This window comes from Anguilla rostrata, chromosome 3 (assembly GCF_018555375.3).
Source record: "Anguilla rostrata isolate EN2019 chromosome 3, ASM1855537v3, whole genome shotgun sequence".
In the NCBI taxonomy this organism is placed as follows: Eukaryota; Metazoa; Chordata; class Actinopteri; order Anguilliformes; family Anguillidae; genus Anguilla; species Anguilla rostrata.
In genome coordinates, this window is record NC_057935.1 from 30,430,359 (window position 1) to 30,452,834 (window position 22,476).

Consider the following 22,476-nt stretch of genomic DNA (forward strand, 5'->3'; position numbering starts at 1 on the left):
AACAAACGGAACGTTTACATTAATCATTAACACAATAACCGTCACAGTTACATACATCCAATCATAAATGTAGCTAAATTCAGTCCATCGCTAATTATACTAAGCCCAGAGTTACAGCCTTACTTGAGTGTCCTTTGCTTTAGGTTGGTTGTTAAAAATGTTTCCTGGTTTCCAGTGCGAAGTCTGTGGAGGTTGTGATGGAAAGGGGAAGCTGGTCGCCCTTTCTGTTCCAAAACACGCAACCGGATCCTCTGCTAATCGCTTGCTTCTTGGGCCTCGCTCTGCAGGATGCGTCGGTCGTGCGTGGCTCTCCTGGTTCTTCGACCACCTCTAATCATAGCGCTTCGGGCGTCTCGTTCCTCTCACAGCCGGTAGCCAAGGATATTCGGGCCGTGCTCCATTGCAGGCTTTGCGAACTGTTCCTGGCATGTGGACTCACACGAGAGGGAGACGGGAGAAGGGTGGCGTGTCCAGGGAGAGGAAAAATGGAACGGAGAGGAATGAAAAAGAGAGCAAAACAACGGCAACCTCTGTTTTATTGAAGGCCGCGTTTCAAATTTACAGTAAGCCAATACTGTTACAGGAGAGCTGTTGTAGGGGGCGTGGTTATGTGAGTTACTCTGAGGTAGACATATGGGCTTTGTAGTTTGTCTTTTGTAGGTCATGGTACCTACATCACTATAGAGAGGAGGTGGTCAATGCCCGAGGCGGGTGGGATATGTGGAAATGTAGAGGTGTAGGTCTTAACAAAGTGACAAATTTGAAAGTATCTAAAGCATTCAGAGTGTTGTAAATTATGTCACACAGATCGCCTAGTTCTGCAAATACACCATCGATATATAGATTCCTCAGGTCACACAGCCCCTTTCGAGCCCAGGCTCGGAAGCCAGAGTCAAGTTTGGCAGGTAAAAAAGGTGGTTGTTACAAATGGGTTTAAATTTCTGTCTAATTTGGGCCCAGATTTTCAGTGTGGAAATGACAATTGGGTTAGTACAGTACTTAGAGGGTTAGAATGGTAAATTACTGCACACCAAGGCTCTAAGGGAGGAAGTATAACAAGATTTAGCCTCCAGTTGGCACCAGTTGCTCTCTGGCTCATTCAACAAAAGCAAAACCTTGTGTAGATTGGCTGCCCAATAATAACACAGAAGGTTTGGTAGGCCAAGCCCCCCTTGTGATCTGTGTCTCTGCAATAGGGATATGCGAGCTCTTGGGGTTTTGCCACCCCAAATGAATGATGAAAGAATGCTATTAATCTTACAAAAGTATACTTTAGGGAGAAAAATGGGAAGGCATTGAAATAGATATAGATACCTAGGCAATATATTAATTTTTACAGATTGTACCCTACCAGTTAGAGAAAAGGATAAGCCACTCCATCTCTGCAAATCAGCCTTTATTTTAGTTGTCAGGGCAGTGAAGTTCTGTTCCTGCAATGAACGAACAGACCTGGTGATATTAACACCCAGGTATTTAAAGCATGGCTTGGATAGATGAAAAGGTATGTGGGACTGACATATGTTCTGAGCCAGGTTGTTGATAGGAAAACATTCACTTTTCTGTACATTTAGTTTATAACCTGAAAAGCTTCCTGATACACTAAGAACAGATAAAATATGCGGAATGTTGGGTACTGGGTCAGATATGTAAAGAAGCAGATCATCAGCATATAGGGAAACCTTATGCTCAGTATCCCATCTCCTGATCCCAGAGAATAAGGTACTAGCCTTAAGTGCTATAGACGGGTTCAGTGGCAAGGCTGAAAAGGGCAGGGGAAAGGGGGCATCCCAGGCGAGACACACGCGTTAGAGGGAAGAACGGTGATCGAGTATTGTTGGTTGTATTGTTGGCACACCTGGGGGGGATGTATAAAGCAAACGTATCCAGAAGGATATTTTGTCGCCAAACCCAAATTGTTTCAGTGTGAAAAAGAGGTAGCTCCACTCCACCCTGTCAAAAGCTTATTCGGCATCGAGAGAGACTACTACCTTGGGACCTAAGAGTCTACGAATGTTTGTAAAGGAATGACGGTTCCTTATGAATCCTGTTTGATCCTCAGAGATTACAGTAGGTAAGATTGTTTCTAATCTACAGGCTATTAGCTTTGCTAGTATTTTTACGTCCACATTAAGGAGTGAAATTGGACACCATGAAGAGCAGTTCGTGACATCCTTGTCTTTCTTAGGGATTAATGAGATGGAGGCCTGAGTGAGACTCTGTGGCAAAACACGCTGTCGGAGCGAGTCCTCAAACATCTCTAATAATAGAGGGGCTAGCTGCTTTGAGAATTTCTTAAAAAACTCTACAGGGTAACCGTCCGGTCCCGGAGACTTCCCACTCTGCATCATATGGATAGCTGTTGTGATCTCATTAAGGTTTATAGGCATTTCCAAATCATAGTGATCATCTGGGGAGATTTTCGGGATAGTTAGGTTTGAAAAGAAACTGGACATGTCAGAGGTGTCGTCCGGAGCCTCATGCATATAATTGGGAGTGGAATGATCTGAAAGCACCATTAATTTCATTTGGGTCCGTTGTAAGGATGTCCAAGCTGTTGCGAATTTGTGGAATTGATTGTGATGCAGTTCTGCTCTTCAACTAGCCTAGTCTAGTCACAGCCCATCAACCCAGTTGCTCGCTGTGTGAACGCAGGGTAACATTTTTTGAAGCAGTAGCAACCTGATTTTGGGTTAGATGCAAAACTGTTAACACATGTATGTCTACCTGATGTTGGTTTAGATGTGAAACTGTTAACACATGTACCTGATGTTGGTTTAGATGCGAAACTGTTAACACATGTACATCTAGTAAAAATATATAACGATGACAACAGAAGATATAAAAATGATTTAGCTTGGTCATATACATTCTTATAGGTTTGACTGATTGGTGTTGTTATTCTAATGTGAAATTAATTAAAATCCACAATTATAAGCTGGCTATGCAGAGTTGTCAGAAAGCTTAGACAATGCTAACCAACTGAAAGGAACATAACTAAAACTCATTAAATGTCAGTGGCGCTCAAGGGTCATTGGACAATATTAATTCTGTAGGTTATACATGGTGAATAACATGGAGACAAAAATAATTTGATAAATATAACCACAAACAGTAATTAACAGGGTCCAAGCAGCATGTGGCAATTACAGATTTTAAGCTGTAAGGACACATATTTAATGAATGATAATCTTTTCAGTTTCTGTCCCAAAATTTGATATGGTATTCCCTAGATTTGAGGCCAACATACAAACAAGTTTCATGAGGATCAGCCATTGCTAAGCCTATCGCATGCCCACTGACAACTGATTGGCTGATAGCAGCCATTCTTTTTCAGATATGATTTTATAATTGTACATTCAATGGCAGGATGACACAAAGATATAGCATGTAGAGATTCAACTCCTCAAACAATTGAGGAGTTAAAGGCATTTAAATTTATTTTTCTCTTACAGCACCTCTTGTTTACTAAGCACTACAAAAGTTTGCATGGTGTCTCTGAGTTAACCATTTTACATGTATGCTAAGTTCCTAGATGATCGGACACAGAACTCAGAAGTTACAGCTGTTACTCCAGAGATTCTTTCTAGCCTAATTTGGTGAAGATAGGCCAAATGGCCCCAGACTATTTTGCAGTAGGTTTTTGCAAAAAATTCAATATGGCCAAAAATGTTGGCATATGCATATTAAATTGGGAATATACATTTTGTTGGAATAAGCTGCAGAATCTGGGGAAATTTTGGTTCTAGAACACACTGTTCAGGAGTTATGGGCCAAAATGTAAATCGCTGTGTTACAGTGCCACCATCTGGTGACTGGATGCCAGTGCGATCACCTGTGTTGGGTTGTATAGGAAGATACCTGCCAAGTTTCATAGCTCTACAATTGATGGTTTTTGTTGTTCATATTGTTTTAGGGAGTAGTAATGATAAAAAATAAATTAAAAACAGAACAAAAACAATTGAACAAAATAATTGGGGGGAGGTCTGTTAAAACAATAAATACAACAAATACCAAACAAGTGAACAAACATGAACACCACGTTTATCACATTAGCTTCCCTATGGTATAATTGTGCTAGAGGAAAAGGAAAAGGTTACTGTGGACAAAAACTTTTGCTACTGCGAGCCACACCATTTTTTGTGTTCTCGGTTTCTGAACTAACCCTTTTGAGCATTAGGTTGGCTTGATGGAATCAAACCATCCTACCTCTCAGCAACTCTGATTTGAGTGTGTTCCTGCTGTGTTTTTGCAGGCAAGCCTGTCGGAGATCCACAGCAACATGTGGGTCAGGAATGGCCTGCAGATAAAAGGTCAGGCTATGACCTATGTGCAGTCTCACTTCTGCAACTCCATGATCGATCCTGACATCTTCCTGCTTCAGGTAAAATCTGTGTACTTGTGTCCCTGACAGCTGTGTGAGAAGAAAGCACTGTTGCCACCCTTTATTTGACTTTTTTTTTTCTTTCTCCCTTGATCCCGTACTAAAGGTTTGTGCGTCCAGGCTGGATCCAGACTACTTCATTTCCTCTGTATTTGAAAGGTAGTGACTATGTCTTAGGTCTAATTCATGTTATTATTTTTGCCCTTTTTAATGGCAAATCTCTTTTTATTTAGTGGTTATCTGTCAGCAGATTTTTGTGAATTTTGCGTGATTGAATGGGTTTGTTGACTAATTCAACAAAGGGTGCCATGGGTTCGGACAAACAATACAGTAGGCAGTAATGAGTTTCTCCCACAGGTTCAAGGTGGTGGACTTATTAACCATGGCATCTGAGCATCAAAATGCAGTGCTGGATTCTGAACAAGAGAAACCAATGCTAGAGGGGGCCTTGACTTTTCTTGTTACATTGTCAAGTCTTCGCATACATTTAGGTAAGAATAAGGAATAATGAAGTAAAGAGTACTGTTTTACATATTGGCATTCTATATGCTGTATTTTAAAAATGTGTGTTTGAAAGTAAACTGTACAGGTGATGCCAAGTATCCCACAGTTCACATATTATAAATGTTTTCGTTGTGTTACGACCCCAGTCGTAGGTTTGTGGTTACATTTGTTACTTTTGGGTGTGTTTTCTCCTTCCGGTTGTCATCTAATTGGTCGTTTCCCAGGGTTTCCCCCAGAAAAGTTGTTAGGCCCGGTGGCACTTATCTTTTGACGGGAGCCGGCAGCCCGGCATGGGCCGGCAGCCAAGTGTCTTTTTTGACGGGGGCCCGGCGTGGGCTAGCGACAGACTGATGGCAACATTAAGGTAGGGCCCTATAGTTTCTGTGATAAACAGAATCACGGACGGAATCACAGAATTGAGAATTTAAAAAAGCTATAACACAGATTCCATAGGGCCCTTCATTAAGTCAGTGCTAAAAGCTGACTGGAGATTTGAAAATGACTATTTAATGTGAATGTTGTTATAAATAAGTCATTTAACACACATTTTAAACAACTATCAACAACTATTTACAGCATAGAGTCTTGCAAAGAATCTGACAACAATGCACAGTCTTGGAATGCTGTGTTTTCAACAACAACAAAATAAATTAAATTCAATTCAATTCAATTAAAATAAATAATATCAGTTATATTATAAGTTTTTGCACTCTACAAAAAACTTGAAAAAAGTCCTGATTGGCTGCTGATTCGTACAGCCTTGGAATGCTGGGCACAGTTCAACAACAAAATAAACTAGACAATTCCTGCAGAAATTGTGAAGTGTGATTTCCGCTAATGTAAAGTCGACTTTGTGCTGAACAGAGCGAACAGTGTCTGTTCAGCCAGATATGACCCCATTTAGCCAACACCTGGTTCTATCAAGGCGGTATTCGCTAGCAGCGAACTGTCCTCTCCAGAATGGGTGAGGGAGGATATCCAAAAACACCAATTTGGAATATAGAAAAAGAGTGAATTTCCCTGCTTTCTACGGTGCTAGTGTGTTCTAGAAATGTTGCTAGGGTGTTGCTAGGTGGTTGCTATATTATTCTAGGCAGTTACTAGGGTGTTTTCAGTTGTTGCTAGGGTGTTGCGAGGTAGTTGATATGGTGTTCTAGGCAGTTGCTAGGGTGTTCTAGATGGTTACTAGATTGTTGCTAGGTGGTTGCTATGGAGTTATAGGCCATTGCTAGGTAGTTGATATGGTGTTCTAGGCAGTTGCTAGGGTGTTCTATGTGGTTGCTAGGGTGAGGGTAAGTGGTTGCTATGGAGTTTTAGGAGGTTGCTAGGGTGTTGCTAGGTGGTTCATATGGAGTTTTAGGTGGTTGCTAGGGTGTTCTAGGTGGTTGCTAGGGTAATGTAGGTGGTTTGCAGGGTGTTACTACGTGGTTGCCATGGAGTTCTGGGTGGTTGCTAGGGTGTTGCTAGGTGGTTGCTATGGAATTCTAGGCAGTTGCTAGTGTGTTCTAGATGGTTGCTAGGTGTTGCTAGGTGGTTGCTATGGAATACTAGGCAGTTGCTAGTGTGTTCTGGATGGTTGCTAGGTGGTTGCTATGGAATTCTAGGCAGTTGCTAGGGTGTTGCTAGGTGGTTGCTATGGAGTTCTAGGCGGTTGCTAGCGTATTGCAAGGGGGTTGCTATGGAGTTTTAGGCGGTTGCTAGGGTGTTGCTAGGTAGTTGCCATGGAGTTCCAGGCGGTTGTTAGGGTGTTGCTAGGTAGTTGCTATGGTGTTCTAGATGGTTGCTAGGTGTTGCTAGGTGGTTGCTATGGAATTCTAGGCAGTTGCTAGGGTGTTGCTAGGTAGTTGCCATGGAGTTCCAGGCGGTTGTTAGGGTGTTGCTAGGTAGTTGCTATGGTGTTCTTGGTGATTGCTAGTGTGTTGATAGGTGGTTGCTAGGGTGTTCTAGGCAGTTGGTAGGGTGTTGCTAGGTGGCTGAAAAGGAGTTCTAGGTGGTTGTTAGGGTGTTGCTAGGTGGTTGCTGTGGATTTCTAGGCGGTTGCTAGGGTGTTCTAGGTGGTTGCTAGGGTGTTGCTAGGTGGTTGCTATGGAGTTCTAGGAGGTTGCTAGGTGGCTGCTAGGGTGTTCTAGGTGGTTGCTAGGGTGTTGCTAGGTGGTTGCTATGGAGTTCTAGGAGGTTGCTAGGTGGCTGCTAGGGTGTTCTTAGTGGTTGCTAGGGTGTTCTAGGTGGTTGCTAGGGTGTTGCTAGGTGTTTGCTATGAAGTTCTAGGCGGTTGCTAGGGTGTTCTAGTTAGTTGCTAGGGTGTTGCTATATGGTTGCTATGGAGTTCTAGGCAGTTGCTAGGGTGTTGTAGGTGGTTGCTAGGGTGCTGCTAGGTGGTTGCTATGAAGTTCTAGGCGGTTGCTATGAAGTTCTAGGCGGTTGCTCGGGTGTTGCTATGTGGTTGCTATGGAGTTCTAGGCAGTTGCTAGGTTGTTGTAGGTGGTTGCTATGGCGTTCTAGGCGGGTGCTAGGGTGTTCTATGTGGTTACTAGTGTTGCTAGGTGGTTGTTATGGAGTTGTTACATTACAGGCATTTAGCAGACGCTCTTATCCAGAGCGACTTACACAACTTTTTACATAGCATTTTACATTGTATCCATTTATACAGCTGGATATATACTTAAGCAATGCAGGTTAAGTACCTTGCTCAAGGGTACAACGGCAGTGTCCTTACCCGGGAATCGAACCTGCGACCTTTCGGTTACAAGCCCAGTTCCTTACCCACTGTGCTACACTCCGTCCGTCCGGAGTTATAGGCGCTTGCTAGGTGGTTGCTATGGAGTTGTAGGCAGTTACTAAGATGTTCTAGGTGGTTGCTATGGAGTTCTAGGCAGTTTCTAGGGTGTTGCTAGGTGGTTGCTATGGAGTTCTAGGTGGTTGCTAGGGTATTTGAGGTGGTTGCTAAGGTGTTACTAGGTGGTTGCTATGGAGTTCTAGGCGGTTGCTAGGTGGTTGCTAGGTGGGTGCTAGGGTATTCTAGGTGGTTGATAGGGTGTTGCTAGGTGGTTGCTATGGAGTTATAAGCGGTTTCTAAGGTGTTGCTAGGTGGTTGTTATGGAGTTCTAGTCGGTTGCTAGGGTGTTAATAGGTGGCTGCTATGGAGTTCTAGGCGGTTGCTAGGGTGTTCTTGGTGGTTGCTAGGGTGGTGCTAGGTGGTTGCTAGGGCGTTGCGAGGTGGTTGCTATGTTGTTCTAGGTGGTTGCTAGGGTGTTCGAGGTGGTTGTTAGGGTGTTGCTAGGTGGTTGCTATGGAGTTTCAGGCGATTGCATGGGTGTTGCTTGGTGGTTGCTGTGGAGATCTAGGTGGTTTTTAGGGTATTCTAGGTGGTTGCTAGGGTGTTGCTAGGTGGTTGCTATGGAGTTAAGGGCGGTTTTTATGGTGTTGCTAGGTGGTTGCTATGGAGTTCTAGGCGGTTACTAGGGTGTTCTAGGTGGTTGCTACGGTGTAGCTAGGTGGTTGCTATGGAGTTCTAGGCGGTTATTAGGGTGTTGCGAGGTGGTTGCTTGGCCCCCTAAATATTGCTGCAAGCAGTAATTACCAGAATCCAAGCAAAATGACAGCAGTTGGCAAGCACAGAGTCTCAATGAAAGCGAACTATTACGTTACGAATATTTGTTCAAACTTTAATCATGGACCATGCCATCAACCTTTGAACATGTCTGATGCAACAGTGATTTTTAGTGAATTTTAAATATTGTTTGTTTTTATCTGTATAGCACCACCATGTGGTTAATTTCTTAAATTCCCGATTAGACGCCTGCATTTTAAAATACCATTCTCTTAACTTATTGCTTTCATTGGTGTCTGATTCAAGGTACACTGCTTTAACACCTAATCTGTTGTAACACTCTTTGTACTTTGATGCAAAAAATAACCCTTTTATATTGAAATAACAAGGCAGTTCCCTTTCTCAAAGAAGGGCTGAAATTGACACCCCAGGTTGATTATTATGGTATTTTATGATTCAGTAACTGTCCACAACAAGTCAAACAACTGCTAATACTACAGTGATGGTATTGATATCGTTAAAATCCCCCTTTGATCCTGAAGCAATCAGCCTGCTCTTTGTATATAAGCTAGCAAAAGGAATTATTCATTATGCGTGATTTCCATTGTACTGAAAGCATTTTCATGAGCATCTGAAAACAAGAATTTCTATGCACATAAATAGAATGTCAAACGTGAAGAACACATTTTTTCTAAGAAATCGACTTCTTACCTTGCAAACAGTGAAAATATTATCTGAATTAGACATTCCTGTGTCGAGCAAATGACCTAAAAGCAAGGTACTATTATCCTCTCTAGATCTACCCATTGTGACGTTTTTTGCCCCTGCTTGGAAACCCTGTATACGTTATAGTAATCACACAATGTTGAGTTCTTCAATCTCATTTACATAACTTTCAAACATACTTTACGGCTTCCTTCTACCTGAAACTACAGCTTGGCTATTCTAGTGCGTGCCGACTTACTTTCACTTGGCGTTGTTGCATAGCGCATGAGTGGAAGCTTAATTCACACTTTATTGGAGCTTTGTTTGTTTATTGGCAAATTCTTTTCATAAAAGACACTGCAGTAGTGATAAAGGGCCCCATACTATTGTAAATTATTCATGATTCGATTTTATATTTTTGTCATTTTCCTCCTTGTGAGCTCTCTCTCTTGTGATCAGGAGGTTTGATTGTTTCTGAGTGAATTTAGTTTTTGTGGTAACTAACCACGATGAACACATTTTGTACATAGAATCTCTCTAAAAGGACAGCATTTGACTGAAATACAGGGCTTAGTCAAAAAGGGAGAATGAGTAAACACTCAATGGAATTAGCATCTGGAAGTGGAATATGACTGGGGAAAAAAGATATACACAATATTCCAATTTGGAGAGATTTGAGATTGAGACTCTCATTCGATCCGGAGATTTGGTCATTTTGGTACAAATGCCCTCTTTATTTCAAGCTGTGAACCATGTATATAATTTTGGAGATAATGGGGTTATTAAGACGGGGGGATTCTTACAAAAAGCCCTGGATTTTAAGTGGGGTTTAAGGGGTTAACCTTGATTTCTGGATAAATGGAAGAGAAACAGCCACATGGTCACAGGGATTTATAATAAGCACACATCAGATTGATTTGTGTGGTAGGCTTTGATTTATCAAAGCTTACCTGTGTGTTAAGAAACAAACAAAAAGTAGCTTTCCGCTTCGATTTGGGTGCTACCACAACTCACTTCACCTTAAATTCCCAAGTTGCTTGTATGACAGTGCTTATGTCTTTCGTGAATACGGCTCCATGCTTCATAATCTGGGGATGTGGTTGTTCTTACGTTACCATTGGAAATGTATTTCCTTGATTAACATTAGTATGTGCAGAAAAAAGCCTGCGTATGCACATTATGGGCCGTTTTCATTTACTGTTATAATTCCGCACTCAGTGCTATAAATGTAACATTGGACTCTGTGTATGTTTGTTTTAATTGTATCCAACTCAATCAAATTACAAATGTAATTGAAATTGTTAATGACTACTGACATGTTTGAGCTGTTTGAAATTAAATTTAAAAGTGCTATTTTTTTAAGTAAATGAGCAAAATTCAAAAACATTTATAGTGATTCTCCCCTACTTTAAACATTCAAAATCTCATAGAAAAAATATTTTATTTGCTGCTAAATTAGCAAGAAAGCAAGTGAAATTATCTTAAGTAAATTTCTTTTTGAGATCTCCATTCACCCTGTGCCATGTAGATTATTTTTGTTTCACAAGTGAGCAATTGGAGGTGTAAATCAGATGGAAAGAAGACTAGTGATTCCTGGAGTTCTGTGACCTGCCAGTAAGCCTGTGTTGCATGTTTCCCCAAAATGGGGGGAGCTCTGACCACAGAGGAACTGGAACGTAGTGTAGGGGACGTGCCACTACTTCTCATAGTGGGGCACCAAAGTGTAGAAGGTATACATCAATATCCTCACAGGTGGCGCCAGCATGTAATAATCAGTCTCATAATAATTATACAAACCATAAATTAGCAATTCAAATTAATAATTAAATTAATTATTATTAAAATTACACATTATAGTCAATCTTAACCAAATCATAATATAATTAAGCTAATGCTGAATTAATATAAATTTAGCTAAGGGGTGAAGGTATTCATTAAGTTCTTTGGATTAGCAGCGGGTGACTCAATTCAAGGTAATATAAACACAGACAACCGTGTAAATATAATAGTTTATTAAACACAAAGTACCAAAAAGGCAAAGCACAATTCTCTACAATTATGTATAACAAACTATGTGAGTGCATGTGTGTGTAGGTGTTGTGTGTGCGTGTGAGTATGTGAGTGAGGAATGTTGGATGTTCTCCTACGTGGAGGGTTGTGTACCGCGGTACCACGGACACGTGTTCACGGAGAACAAAGGAACAAGATGGAGTATGAATGGAGGGGTTTTTGAATATAGACAAAGCTAGTGAGAAGCAATGGCGTATGAAGCGTACCAAACAAATATAGAGAAACTGAATATATGGATATCGGTGTATGTTTTACAGAGATCAGCATGCCGTGTTATGACCGGTTAGTAATTCAAATAGATCACATGCAAGATATGTTCTGTGCGTGACATATTAAAACTAACGCAGCGCGGTGGATGGCTTAGAGCCAACCGAACAAATGGAACGTTTACATTTATCATTGAAACACAATAACGGTCAGTTACATCCAATCATAAATGTGGCTACATTCGGTCCATCGCTAATTGTACTAAGCCCAGAGTTACAGCCTTACTTGAGTGTCCTTTGCTTTAAGTTGGTTGTTTAAAATGTTTCCTGGTTTCCAGTGCGAAGTCTGTGGCGGTTGTGGTGGAAAGGGGAAGCTGGTTGCCCTTTCTGTTCCAAAACACGCAACCGGATCCTCCGCTAGTCACTTGCTTCTTGGGACTCGCTCTGCAGGATGCGTCGGTCGTGCGTGGCTCTCCTGGTTCTTCGACCACATCTAAAAATAGCGCTTCGTAGCGCCTAATTCCGCCAGCAGCCACCGAGGATATTCGGGCCTGGCTCCGTTGCAGGCCTTGCGAAATGTTCCTGACGTCTGGACTCACGCGGGAGGGAGACGGGAGATGGGTGGCGAGTCCAGGGAGAGGGCAATGGAAGCGAGAGCAGAATGGGAAAGAGAATAATAAAAAGAGAAGAGAGAGGAAGACAGCAAAACAACGGCAACCTCCGTTTTTATTGAAGGCTGCCGAAGGTTTCCGAATTTACAGTAAGCCAGTACTGTTACAGGGAAAGCTGTAGTAGGGGCCGTGGTTACGTGAGTCACTCTGAGGTAGACATATGGGCTTTGGAGTTCACTGTCTTTTGTAGGCCATGGTACCTACATCCCCCCTTTTGGTCTCAGGATTATACTGCTGATATAATCCCTGAGAGCACATGAGTTAAGAACAGTCCATGGCTGAAAAATTCACAACAGTTTGTTCAGGCATGTAACATCTGGGCAGTTCCTGTTGGCTGTGAACACAATGAGCATTATCATACTGGCTGTAAACATTCTGGGCATTGTGTTGGTACTAACTACTTAGCTTACGCGAGAACAACATGTCATAATACATTTATAAAGACATGGTCAAAATAAATGCGCATATTGCTGGATATTCCTACAAACACAGAGATACGTTGCAATACAGTACACACATTTACTAATATGATCATAAGAAATATACTTACTCATGAAGTTGATCCTCAGCTGGATCAGTTCGCTGTTCGAAATGACACCGCTCTTCATCGGTGTTGGCTTCCGGACGGACCATTTTCCAAATTAAACAATGTTTACCTCAAAAGAAGTGAATTAGGCTACACTTTGACATTCTACCCCACTTTTGCAGGCTTGGAAATTCTCACATGGATCTCGCATCGCCCCTCCCCACGTCTCCTTCTATGGAGAGTAATTATATTGTCGTTAACATGTGAATGCGATTTGGGCGGACTTCCTGCTGAGCGAAATTCACATAGTAATGAGTAAGGATTAACGAAGCATACATGGTCTAATTAATCAAATTTAAAACTTCTAAAACAATTCATATTATTTACCAATGGGTGCATTGGAAAGTCGCGATTCTAAGGTTTCTGTCAATGTTTTTGTTGCGTCTGTATGATAACAGCTCGTGAAGTTTATCATCCAAATAGAAACGAAAGTTCATTTCACCCCAGAGGGTTAAGATGTTGGAAAACATCTGGTCTGCACCAGATGTGATGATATAGCCATTTTTGGAGAGGTCCGAAAACGCTACGTTGTAGGTGTGCTACGGAACAGATGACATTCAGACTAGAGTGTAATGACTTGGTCTGGTCCAGAAGTTTTAGCCCTTTCAGACAGATGCTGCTGTAGAAAGGTGTCACCTTAGTGTTTAATGACTGTAAAGTCCCAATGGCTGTATCATGATGGTCATTTGACATTGTGATCTCATTTATTATACTTGTGAAATAGTGGAACATGTCTAGATTGTGGTTGCCTTAGTGGTACTAAGTAGCACACTACCAAAACATGAGAAAATAGGGAGCACTACCAAGGAAGTGTTCCAGGTGTACTTACGAAGATTAAACCATGGTGATGGTTTAACAATTGAGTGTTAATTTGTCTATTATGGTCTAAACAGCAGAGTGGGTCTAACTATTAGAAGGCCTTTTCTAGGATGCTATTAAACAGTAAACATGGTTTACCTATCATGCACCACCCCCTTTGGCTCAAGTGGGTGTGCAGCATTATGGGAGAAATGATTTTGTTAAAAACTAGGGACTTATGTGTTTGCGGTGCGCATAAGGTTGGGGACTGCAGTTGTCGCTACTTTGTTCCTATGAACGCGGGATGCGACCTGTGTAGCTTCTTGGGTTGAAGGTCCTCTTGATTCGTGACTCAGAGTAACTACATTCAGAATCAGAGAGATAATCAGAGATGTCTCTACCGTCATCTGATAAAGTCCTGTGGTGGTCGGACAATGTACGAAAGTCAGCTAACGAATCTGAAGAGTTAAATTCAGGTCTCTTCTGGTCCAAAAGGTTTGAGTCAGGCCTTTTGCCTTCACCTTTGGACCTACAGTCACTGCGATTATTATGGACACGGCGTTTGCTAAGCGTATCCTTCCGAGAATGATTGTTACCCCCCTTTGTTGTGTGGCGCTGCAAAGGGCGGTCTTGTGAGGTCTGTGAGCGAAGGGTTTTCCCAGCAACACTTGAGCCTGTAGGCTTCAAGTGGGAAGTCTTGCTTTCCCCCTTTTCCTTACTGGGACGGACAACAATCTCCCAAACCATCAGAGTAATTTTGCGAATTTCCCGCATTGGAGGGTTACCTTGACGGGTCCTGAGGGTGACCTGCGTGCATACACAAAGAAGATTGTGTAGAAAGAGGGACTTAAAGGCGGGGGCCTCCTCTAAGCCAGGCTTGTTCTTGCCTTGGAAGAATGCACGCTTCAAACGTCTGTAATACTCACGAGGGTGCTCGGAACGGTAATGTTTTATCCGGATGGCTGCGATTGTTGCTGACGTCTCATCAGTAAAAGAGGAATATTCTTCGCTCAAGGCCTCACAAAGCTGAACATAGTTGTCTCTGATAGTGGAAGGTTGAGACTATGAAAGTGCGAACTGACTTAGAGCTGGTCTTCCAGATTAGCTGAGTTTTCTCACGTTGGGTTGCATGGGGCAAGTCAAAGAGATTGTGTTCAATCTCCCGCAAATAGTCTTCAATGTTATGAACTGGATTGTCAGGATCATGACATTCTAAGTTCTTGGAAATTAAGTCAAGCTGCTCAAAGCGGAAACAGCCTGAGGTCTTCAGAGTCTGCCTATGTGGAGGAGGTGAGACAAATCTTTGTGTTCCTTGTTGGGCTTTGTGTTCCCTCTCTGGCCGAGAGTCCAAAGCTGAAAGATGTTCATCGCTTTTGCGGTGGATGGGAAGTGTGGAAGGAAAGTCTGAAGACTTTCTGGTCCCCCCTCTGGAGGGATAAGTAAAAGCAGAGAATTCCCTCTGTGGCAGGGAAGAACATGAAGCTGAAGGTCTTTCTGCTTACTGGGAAGAAAGGTGGGAGAATGGAGCATCGCTCTGCACCTCTGTGCGCTGATGAGACAAGACAGATGAACTTCTGGTGGAGTATTCAGACAAATCTGAACAATCATAATTTAGGTCTCTGGATGAAGGACGATTAGAGAAACCAGAGTCAGAGCTAGACCCCCCTTTCCCATCCTTATGTGGTGGTGGAAAAGGGTGATCAACCAGGGTGTTATTCTGGGAAAGAAATGGCAAAGAATTATCACACAGTGTCGGCAAGAGCCTTTCACTTTTAAGCTTAAACCACTCCTCTCTGTAGGAGCACAGACTGGATTCAGCAGAGTGCAAAGCTTCTAAATAGTGCATAGTTTTGTTATTAGCCGTGCGGACCTCATGAAAGAGACGGACATTCTGCTCTTTGAGCACTTTTGTCTCCTCTGCGAATGCTGTGTTACTCTGTAGGGCAAGACTGGTCTGCCTATGAAAGTTCACGAGCAAGCAGGAAAGCAGCTGGGCTTTAGACATCATGGGCAAGTCACGCGTTTTGCTAATAAGTGTCGACATTTCCTTCCTACAGTCACCAAAGCTTGACTTGTTCACAAGCTCATGATAGTCAGGGGCTAGGTCTTGTGCCAAGGAGGAAATATATTTGTCTAAGCTGGGCTCCATTTCTGTGGTTGGAACGGAGGGTTAATGTTACAGAAACTACAGCACCACCTGTTGGGTTTGGTAAGAGTGGCAGTCTGGGTTAGCTACCAACACTGGACGCAAGCTGAGTTAAGGAACTAACAGCAGCTAGACGGTACAAAGCTTATACAGTTACAAATTTCGCACAAGCTGAAATACAGGGTAGTGACAGCTCGGCGGTAGATCGCTTTATGCTTCAGAACACACGCAAGCTGAAATACATGGTAGTGACAGCTAGACGGTGGCAGAACTTTACTTAAAAACTTGTGCAAGCTGAAATACAGGGTAGTAACAGCTGGGCGGTATCAAACTTAAAACTCTCCTGCAACCTTAAAGGTTCTTTGAGACTCCACTGGGCCAGTAACATGTAATGGTTCCATAAAATAAGTCATTGAATTAACACGGTTAAAACCAACTACTTGAATAGCACTGAATATCCTGGTATTCTGATGCCTCTGCAATGCAGGAGAGAACCTTTTTCAGTTTCTATCGGCTGTAAAGCACAACTCAAAGGACTAGGGCAGTGATAGCAGGAACTTAGTAATACGGACGAGTAAGTAACACTAGTGACAATTAATATGAATTAAAATAAAAATGACATTATTATTGTATTAACCTTGAACTAGCTTGTTATCTAAATATGATTTCAATTATACAATCAATCAATTGAACAACAATCACCACAATGCACTCTTCCCAAGTACAGCTAGCTCTTCAGCAGGCTCAATGGATTTGGTCTTGGAATTGTTCAGAATTTGAATTTAGAAATTAGACCAGAGATTTTCTGTGTTAACATTACACAAGTATGAATAAAAGTCAGCAATACTAATCCTCACACGGGGCACCAAAATGTAGGGGACATGACAATATAGCCTTACACAGTGCACCACTTATGTTGGGATTGTATTTCTATATTCTCACATTGGGCACCACTTATGTTGTCGAAGCGGTATAACCGCACAATTAGAAATCAGTTTAATAAAATTACAGTTATCTAGACTATTCAACCATAAATTTGGAACTTCAATTAATAATCAAAATTACAAATATTAAGGATAAAATAATTAAATCAAAGATTTAAGAGATAACCCGGAAGGATGTAGTTCTTGGATAGTCTATTTTGACTCAGATTCTCACGTTCCAGCAACATAAAAACAGACACGGGTTTAATACAAGGATTTATTGGACAAACATACAAACAGAACAGACACAAACTAATCTAAATGGGGAAAATTCTAAATACGGAAAGGTATGGGGTGTGTATGCGTGTGTGGTTGCCTGTGCGTACGTGTCCCTTTGTCTCTGGACGAAAGGGGGAAGGGTAAACGGCGGGTGGTCGTGTATGTGTGATGTACAGTGTAACCGGCGTGGCTGAATAACTGAGCTCAGCTAGGAAGGAGTATTGCTTCCGGTAGTGCCGGAGAGTGAAGTGTAACTTCAGCTGTTAAACAATACATGCAACCAAGCTAGTTATTCCCCACTACCGACTATACAACAAGTGTGATGTCATTAGGGTTGTAAAGTTAGTCGGGGAGAAAGAAAAACCATGCATAGGATTGTTTCCTAAGATTACATCGCCAGTGCAAATGACTATAAACAACAAAATGGAAACACGCAATGTCACATTAAACTCAATGCAGACTAAGCTAAACTATTGCCTGGAAAGTTTGCTCAGTCTTACTGTCTATCCATTCACGCAGGTAGTGGCCTCCGGTGGTTGCTGTGGGGTCCTGGAGAGAACAGTCCTGGCGTTGTGAAATTGTGGAGGTTTCCAGATGTGGGGCGCGCGGCGCAAACCGAATCCTTGTTCCGGCTCTTCTTCCTGGAGCTTGTCGTGGTTAATTGGCGCAGCGTCGGGTGTGCGCTGGTTTCCACGTGGGATGGATCAGGCTTTAGTCGCCGCAGGCGAGCTAAATCGGCAGAGCCTCGTTGCTGCATACAGTGACTTTATCTTTGCGTTTAGATAAATCAGTGACTGTCTTAGGCGTTCTGCAAGCCCTTTGAATTGGAGTTCTACAGAGTTGTGAGAACTCGAGTTAGGCCCATTGGAGTTCCACAGTATGTGGGCACTCAAGGGACAATGGGAGAGGACGTTGGAAGAGAGAGGGCGAAAGGAGAGGCGACAAAGAAGGCGAAAGAGAGCGAGTGATTACTGTCCCTAACTTTTATACCTGGTGGGGGGAGGGGGGACCCGTGGAGTGTGATAGGATCTTGAATGCAGCGTGCACTGATGATGTCATCAGATGCGCGTCAGATGCGCTGCATGTTCTTAAAGAAAGTAATTTCCATTTGGATGGCACAGACTGACAGAGTGTACCTACAGTAGGTCTATGGTAGTGCCCTGGCCTACAGTGTCTGTGGTCTTTTGTTGTTGTTTTAATAATATCATTAGATCCCCTTTCCTCAAATATCTCTGTTTGGGTGAAATTATCATCAGTTTATTCATGGTAGCATAATACACTACAATATGAATATAGTTTATTCAATACGTGAGTTTAGTTTTCATTTGGTCTGACTAGTTAGGTTTTAGCCTATACCAGTATAACAGGGAGGTCAAACCCGTTTTGGCAATTTTTCAGAAAACATATTTTGGCCATTTTTTTCATACATATGTCATAATTGCTACAGTATCATCAAATCACAGCTTATAGATCGCCAACTTTCCTGAAAATAATGGTTGTTTGCTTTAATACGAATTTAAAAATAAATTTAACTTTCCGGTAATCACTCTCATTGGAGGGAAACACATCATTGTCTGCAGGACATTTAGGGTGGGGTTAACTTAAAGAATATGAACCAATGTCTATAGACATAGAGGCAATATAATGGAAGGTCTTCTTATGAATAAAAATGACACTGCTACCTCCTACTCTTGTAACACCAGAAGTATTTCCCTCTGCCTGCAGAACCTCTGCTGTAGAGGCAATTAATTGTGTTAAATGAAACCCTAAACCACTACTAATAGATAGCTGATACCAATGTATGAATGGGTTACTCTCTACTCCTGCATGCTATTCAGCTACTGAATGACGACGTATTGATGAGAATTGCTGGACCAAGCGCAATCAAAACATATTTTGCACGTATAATCACATAAAATTAATTAATTGCAATCCTTTGATGAAGAGTCAGGATCAATAATTGTGGACGGTGTAGTCATAGAAATGATGGGTTTATAACTCCTCCGAACATAACGCCTCTGACCTGGTTTCTGTTTTTTACTGATATTGTAACTCCAGATTAACTCTGAATAGTCTACAGGATGGCAAAATTACATGAGCAAATGGGACCAGAGGAGGCACTGGAATTACTGATGAATGACTTAATCATGGACCTGGCATGCGAGCTGCGTGAAAATTGCCTGAAGTTCGATGACAGAAGTAGCAGCTGCCAAAGCAGCCACGGTCTCAGCATCACCTCGCATCACTCCTAGGCGGAAAATGCAGTCAGAATAAGGCTAAAGACAATTGCGTGAAATGCAGTTGATTTGTGTGCCGTCCATGCTCACACAAACAACGAAAGCTGTGTGTTTTCTGTGGAATTGATGAGTAAGAGGAGAGAGATGGTACATATGTAAAAGCTCAGTCAAAACAGCGGTAGCAAAGAGAAGGGAGAAACAAGTGGAATTATGACTGAAGAAATTACTTACAGAAATACAAAGTGCAATATTTTTAAAAACTTCTTTCTTCATTTTGTGTTTTACTTGTTTTTCATGTTAGCACTTTTTCTATGTGCCTGTAATACCTTGCTGCATTTTCCGTTACCTATATAACAAAACCGATATAAATTAGAAATAAAAATGTTGAAATTGATACAGTCATGTCCTTTATTTCAAGAATGTAGTTTTGCAACATAGTGTTTCATAATCTTTATGAAATTAGGTCACTGTGGGTGCTGAAATCAATGCTGTAATTCTGGATGAGACTGACGCTACTGTGTGTCAGGCTTGTCGGTTTAAGGTAGTAAAAACGCGGCCTATCTAGTGTTAATATGGTACTAGGTAATGTACAAATAGATAGCGAAAAGCATTGCATCTTCTCTAGCTTCTCCATTAGCTTCACAATCAAATTCTCAGTAGCCTGTTTTTCGAAGCCAACCAGGTTACATCATTTTTTGGAAAGTAGCTGATGGCTGACCAGTGGCAAGATGATGGTCTCTGATGAGAGTATAACCCTTTTAAGGTGCAGATAAAAACTTTTTAGGAATGGACAGATATTGTTGAGGGACAGTACAACACTTTCTCAAAATTGGGGGTGCAAGCCTCATGTAAATCACTAAACCTGTTGCAAGTCTTTGCCTAGGTGCTTTTAAAGAGAGTGAAGACAACTGTAGGTTTTGGGACACTCCATCCAGGTACAATGCTTGAAAGGTTTTTTTTCTGAAAGCTGTTTCCCCTCTGTTTGACAGGAATGACTGATGATGAAATTCTCAGGGCAGAGATGGTTTCCCAGCTGTGTATGAACGACCGCACCCACAGCTCACTGCTGGATCTCATATCCTTCACTGCCTTTGTATGTGCTTATACAGTATCTGTACTGTGAAATTGGATTAGCGTACCTCTTCTTATGTGGTTCAAATATTTTCCCTCTAGGTTCAGTTTTATATGTTAACTTCACACCAGGAATAAATGATAAAGACATTCGCTGAAAGGTACCATATTGATAACTGGCTAAAAGCAGTCATTCAATATCTGAGTCTTTTTCGCTTTGCATTCACACTGCAAGTGCAGGTTCAGCTTAGATTTTTCTTATATTTATCACTTTGGCTTTTGGTCAAAGAAGTAAACTGCAGTGATGTGAAAAAGAATTTACGCCCTCTTTTAATTCTGTTTTTTTACATACTAGAAACTAACTAACCCTAATGCCATTTCCTAACAGTATATAAATCTAACATCATGAGACTCCTAATATGTTGTCATTATTCATTCAACAAAAAAATGAGCCAATGTGCAGAACCTGTGGGGAAAAAGGTAAGTGTAAAAACTTGAACAGAGTGAAACTCGCACACTTGGTATAGCAGTCCAAAAAATCAAACACTTGTCAATAGGCAAAGTCACAGCAGTCATAAATAGGACAAGATGGTGAGAGAAATGGTTTAATGTCAAACTCCATGTTAAGCCCATGGGTAAAGTTGTTTATCCAGTAAATCCAGAGTGCTTGATGTACTTTTGTACTATTTGTGTCCTTCTAACAGAGGAGACCAAAGTAGAGTTGTTTGGTCATAAGGTCATGTTTAGTGTGAACCAACACATAAGAATCTAATGGCAGAACTCAAGCATGGTAGTGGAGGGATGGTGATTTGGGTCATTGGGTCTACCACCTCTCTATGCCAGCATGTTCTAGAGGAAAATGTGAGACCATCTGTCCAACAGCAAAAGCTTAGCTAAAAAGGGATCATGCTCCAAGACTAAACTAAACCAGTAAATCTACAACTAAATGGCTGACAAAGAAAAGAATAAGGATTTTGGAATAGAAAAGTCAAAGTCGAGACCTCAGTCTTATTGAGATGATGTGATGGGACCTTAAGTTGTTCATACATGAATGTCCTTGGGCATCAATGATTTGAAGCAATTTTGTAAGGAGCAGTGGGCCAGAATTGAACATAAAACAGTTATTCAGGTTGGTGCTAAAGGGGGTTCTACAAGCCACTGAATCATGGGGTGCGCTTGCTTTTTCCTCAGAGCCTTCTGCATGTTGCTTATTTTTGGTTGAATAAATAATGACAAAAGTAAAAACTGTCGTGTTTGTAACGGTTAGATTTATCTATGGTTACAACTTGGTGAGGTCTAGATGAGGGTTTATTTTCCCCTGATATGCAAAACCGTGGAATTGAAAGAGGTTGTACTTATGTTTTCACATCATTGTTGTTTAGTTTGATATTGTGAGTATGGAAGAAATAAATTGTGTATTCTTTTCGATATGCATTTATGCCTCTGTTAGTCAGTAGAAGCTGGTTTGTTGACAAATCAGGCCATTTCAAACTTGACTGTCCTCACAGGGGGCACTTTTTAGCCTATGTAGTCATGTTGCGTATATCTTACTGCTTTAGCCCATCTGAGTTATCTACCTCAGAGGTGGATCAAGGTTTTCCTCCTTTCAGGGGGCAACAACTTATGCATGTCACATTAACAGTAAATTCTACTTTGAGGAAACTAGCAATAGCTTTTATTTGCATTTCTTTAATCAGTTATTAGAATAAAGAGACAACACAGTTTGGTAACAAATGTATTTCAGTAATCTATGAAAGATAAAAAAGAGTTATGGGAGGATGGTAAGGTTATGTTCAGACACAACAATCATGTTATACTCTCAAGTCTTTGATGATTAGAGGTATATAGTGCATTGGTGGCTGGGACTGGGCTGAGGGTCCCCCTGGGCGACTGCAGGAGTGGTGTTCCCTGTCCATTGTAGAACAGCTGGTCACATGGCTGGGCAGGGTTCTTTGGCTGCATGATGATGCTGGGGTAACTCTGGTCCTTTAGAAAATGGTTTAGGTTTTTCAGTGAAACCAACATCATGAACTCAGGTTTACTTGGAATCTTCCATTGTGAGTAATGGAGTGAAGAGGTGCTTGCCTCATTGCAAAGGCAAGTCCCCAAAAGTCTTCTCCCGCAATCCTCTGTCAGCTCCCTGATTTCAATGTGTTGGGACTCATCCAACTGCTCAATCAGTGCTGACTGGCTCAGAGTGAGTAGATAGCCCCTCCCGGCTTCCTCTGTTGGTAGTTCTGCTGTTATGCAAGGTAGTCTGTGTCTCTTAGTTGGGGGCTGATACCCTTTTCTTCACACATTTGAGGAGGAAGGGTTGCATTCCAACTGGGTAATACATACTGCCCCAAC

At 41.7% G+C, this 22,476-nt stretch overlaps 1 protein-coding gene across 5 annotated transcripts in view; it reads left to right on the plus strand.

The window, feature by feature from the left end:
* The window catches only part of ubr3 (ubiquitin protein ligase E3 component n-recognin 3), a 412,017-nt gene that overhangs the window by 98,070 nt on the left and 291,471 nt on the right, over positions 1-22,476 (plus strand). For 4 of the 5 annotated variants that reach the window (XM_064329864.1, XM_064329859.1, XM_064329863.1 and 1 more), the window contains 4 exons: positions 4,253-4,381; positions 4,488-4,540; positions 4,739-4,872; positions 20,046-20,149. In XM_064329864.1, coding sequence (XP_064185934.1) covers positions 4,253-4,381; positions 4,488-4,540; positions 4,739-4,872; positions 20,046-20,149 — 420 coding nt within the window. The remainder of the gene's footprint in view (positions 1-4,252; positions 4,382-4,487; positions 4,541-4,738; positions 4,873-20,045; positions 20,150-22,476) is intronic. The other variant, XM_064329861.1, reaches the window with a different exon arrangement.